This window comes from Nansenia antarctica (assembly GCF_963989245.1).
Source record: "Nansenia antarctica genome assembly, chromosome: 13".
Taxonomy (NCBI): Eukaryota; Metazoa; Chordata; class Actinopteri; order Argentiniformes; family Microstomatidae; genus Nansenia; species Nansenia antarctica.
In genome coordinates, this window is record NC_137683.1 from 21957789 (window position 1) to 21960288 (window position 2500).

The 2500-nt window shown below is 51.7% G+C and overlaps 1 protein-coding gene across 1 annotated transcript in view; it reads right to left on the bottom strand.

Moving 5' to 3' along the window:
- LOC308169424 (hydrocephalus-inducing protein homolog) overlaps positions 1–2500 on the bottom strand; it is a gene marked incomplete at its 5' end in the record, with an annotated part of 59275 nt that overhangs the window by 30789 nt on the left and 25986 nt on the right. The window contains 5 exon segments of the mRNA XM_080544106.1: positions 77–260; positions 444–625; positions 1182–1355; positions 1527–1670; positions 2026–2133. Coding sequence (XP_080400232.1) covers positions 77–260; positions 444–625; positions 1182–1355; positions 1527–1670; positions 2026–2133 — 792 coding nt within the window.

The window sequence follows — 2500 nt, forward strand, 5'->3', positions numbered from 1 at the left end:
ACCTCATCTCCCTGGTCGTGTAGTTGGTGTAGGTATCTGACAGGTCACCCTCTACATCCTCCTCCCACCTCCTCACCCTCCTCCTCCCTCTCCCTCCTCTCCCTGGTCTTGTAGTTGGTGTAGGTATCTGACAGGTCCACCAGGTAGATGAAGCGTCGGTTGTTCAGCGCCTTGAGGATGATCTGCAGCGTGTTGCTATGGGAACGGCCGTCCAGCGTCTCTAAGCCATCGATCACAACGCCGCGGTGACAATCACTCAGCTTAGACACACACACACACACACACACACACACACACACACATTGTTAATGTAAATAATGAAGAGAACTGGACCAAGAATCGATCCATGTGGGTTAGTTATCAAGGGTGGCGATACCCTATACCCTATTTCAGAAACAGTGTGTGTGTGTGTGTGTGTGTGTGTGTGTGTGTGTGTGTCTCACCTGTAGTCTCTCAGTCAGGATGTCCAGCAGTAGTTGTTCAGGCAGCTGGCAGCTCATCATCTCTCCTACCTGGCCGGGCTCGCTGGCCTGGCTTCCCTCCAGGGTGTGTTTGGCCACGGCCTCCACATTCATGGTCCCTGCGCCCCCTCCTGGAGGACCCATCACCTCTGCTACCGCCTGGGCTACACATACACACACACACACACAGATAGATAGTTTCATATAAAGATCATGGCATAAAATGAACCTCTTGGTGGACCAGCCGAGGTGTGACAACATTCCCCAGACACCAGACAGATTTAAACCCTAGACACTTAGGCCCAATCCCATTTCACCCCTTGGTGCTACATTTGAGCCCTACCCCTCTGGTGGAGGCCTATAATGAAGTTCTTTTGACTTGACATTGAAACAATTGAATTTTCAGACATATTTTAGCCAAACTAATGACTTCAATCAATGAAAAAAAAAAGATTCTTGAAATATGACCGCCATATTAGATTTTTGGATGGCCCAGCTTCCAAAGTTAAAGAGCTGACCCAGAAGAATGTTCATGCCCAATGTCGTGCTTGTATCACAAAATGAAAGATTTTCCCCATTATCTGCTCTACTATTAAGGCTGATTTGTGCATGACAGTCCCGCATTTTGAAATGTTTCCATGTTGCATTTCCCCCCTTTGATGGCATTATGCCTGAAATGTAACTAAAGTTCAGCCGTGAAGTTGTGTGTGTTTGCCTCACCAGTCTCCTCCAGCCGTCTCTGAGCATGCTCAGTAGCAGCCTTGGTGAACATGTCTCTGGCGTGGCGGCCAGCTGAGGAGGCTCCCCTGGACACGGCCTCCCGTACCACACCGTCCACACACACACACGCCGCTCCGTAGTGCCTGGCCAGGGCCTCCGCTGTGGCTGTCTTACCTGCACTCACACACACGCACACACACACACACACACACACACACACACACACACACACACAGTGTAAAGTGTAGCGTTAGGTGTCAGGGTCAGGGTCAGGGTCAGGGTCAGTGTTAGGGTCAGGGTCAGGGGTCAAGGTTAGGGTCAGGGTCAGGGGTCATGCCAGCCTACCAGACAGTGGAGCCCCGTGGAGGATGATGGCGATGCCTCTGCGGTGGCGTGCTGCCTGGCCCTCAGGGGAGAGGTCCACGCCCAGGTGGCGGGCAATGGCTCTGGCCACTGGGTTCACCTCCACGTCCCCCACCCTGCTGTCCTCTACACACACACACACACACACACACACACAAACACAAGCACGTGTTAGAGTGTGTTGTGTCGTTTATTTGTTCAATGCAATTACAGAGATTGTCGATGGGACTATAGTCGTTCGGTGAGAGAGCTATGTAGATTTGAGTGTCATCCGCATAGTTGTGGTAGGCAATTTTGTAATTTTTTATGATGTCTCCCAATGGAAGCATGTAGAGATTGAATAGGAGGGGGCCAAGGTCTTTGGTCCAAGGTGTTGTGGTGGTGTTGTGGTAGTGTTGTGGTAGTGTTGTGGTAGTGTGGTGGTGTTGTGGTAGTGTTGTGGTAGTGTTGTGGTAGTGTTATGGTAGTGTTATGTTTGTACCTCCTGGCGTGGCCTTTGGCTCCTCCTTCTCCTCCTCCTGGTCGACAGGTGGAGGCGTGGCCTGCTCCTCATCCTGTCCCTCCCCCTCCTCCTCATCAGCCTTCGACTCTGCACAGATACACAGTTTGTATGTGTGTGCATGTGTGTGCGTGTGAGTGTGTGTGTGTGTGTGTGTGTGTGTGTGTACCCTCCTTCTCCTCCTCCTCCTCAGTGTTAGGGTTAGGTGTGTGTGTGTGTGTGTGTGTGTACCCTCCTCCTCCTCCTCAGTGTTAGGGTTAGGTGTGTGTGTGTGTGTGTGTGTGTGTACCCTCCTCCTCCTCCTCAGTGTTAGGGTTAGCTGTGTGTGTGTGTGTGTGTGTGTGTACCCTCCTCCTCCTCCTCAGTGTTAGGGTTAGGTGTGTGTGTGTGTGTGTGTGTGTGTGTGTACCCTCCTCCTCCTCCTCCTCCTCAGTGTTAGGGTTAGCTGTGTGTGTGT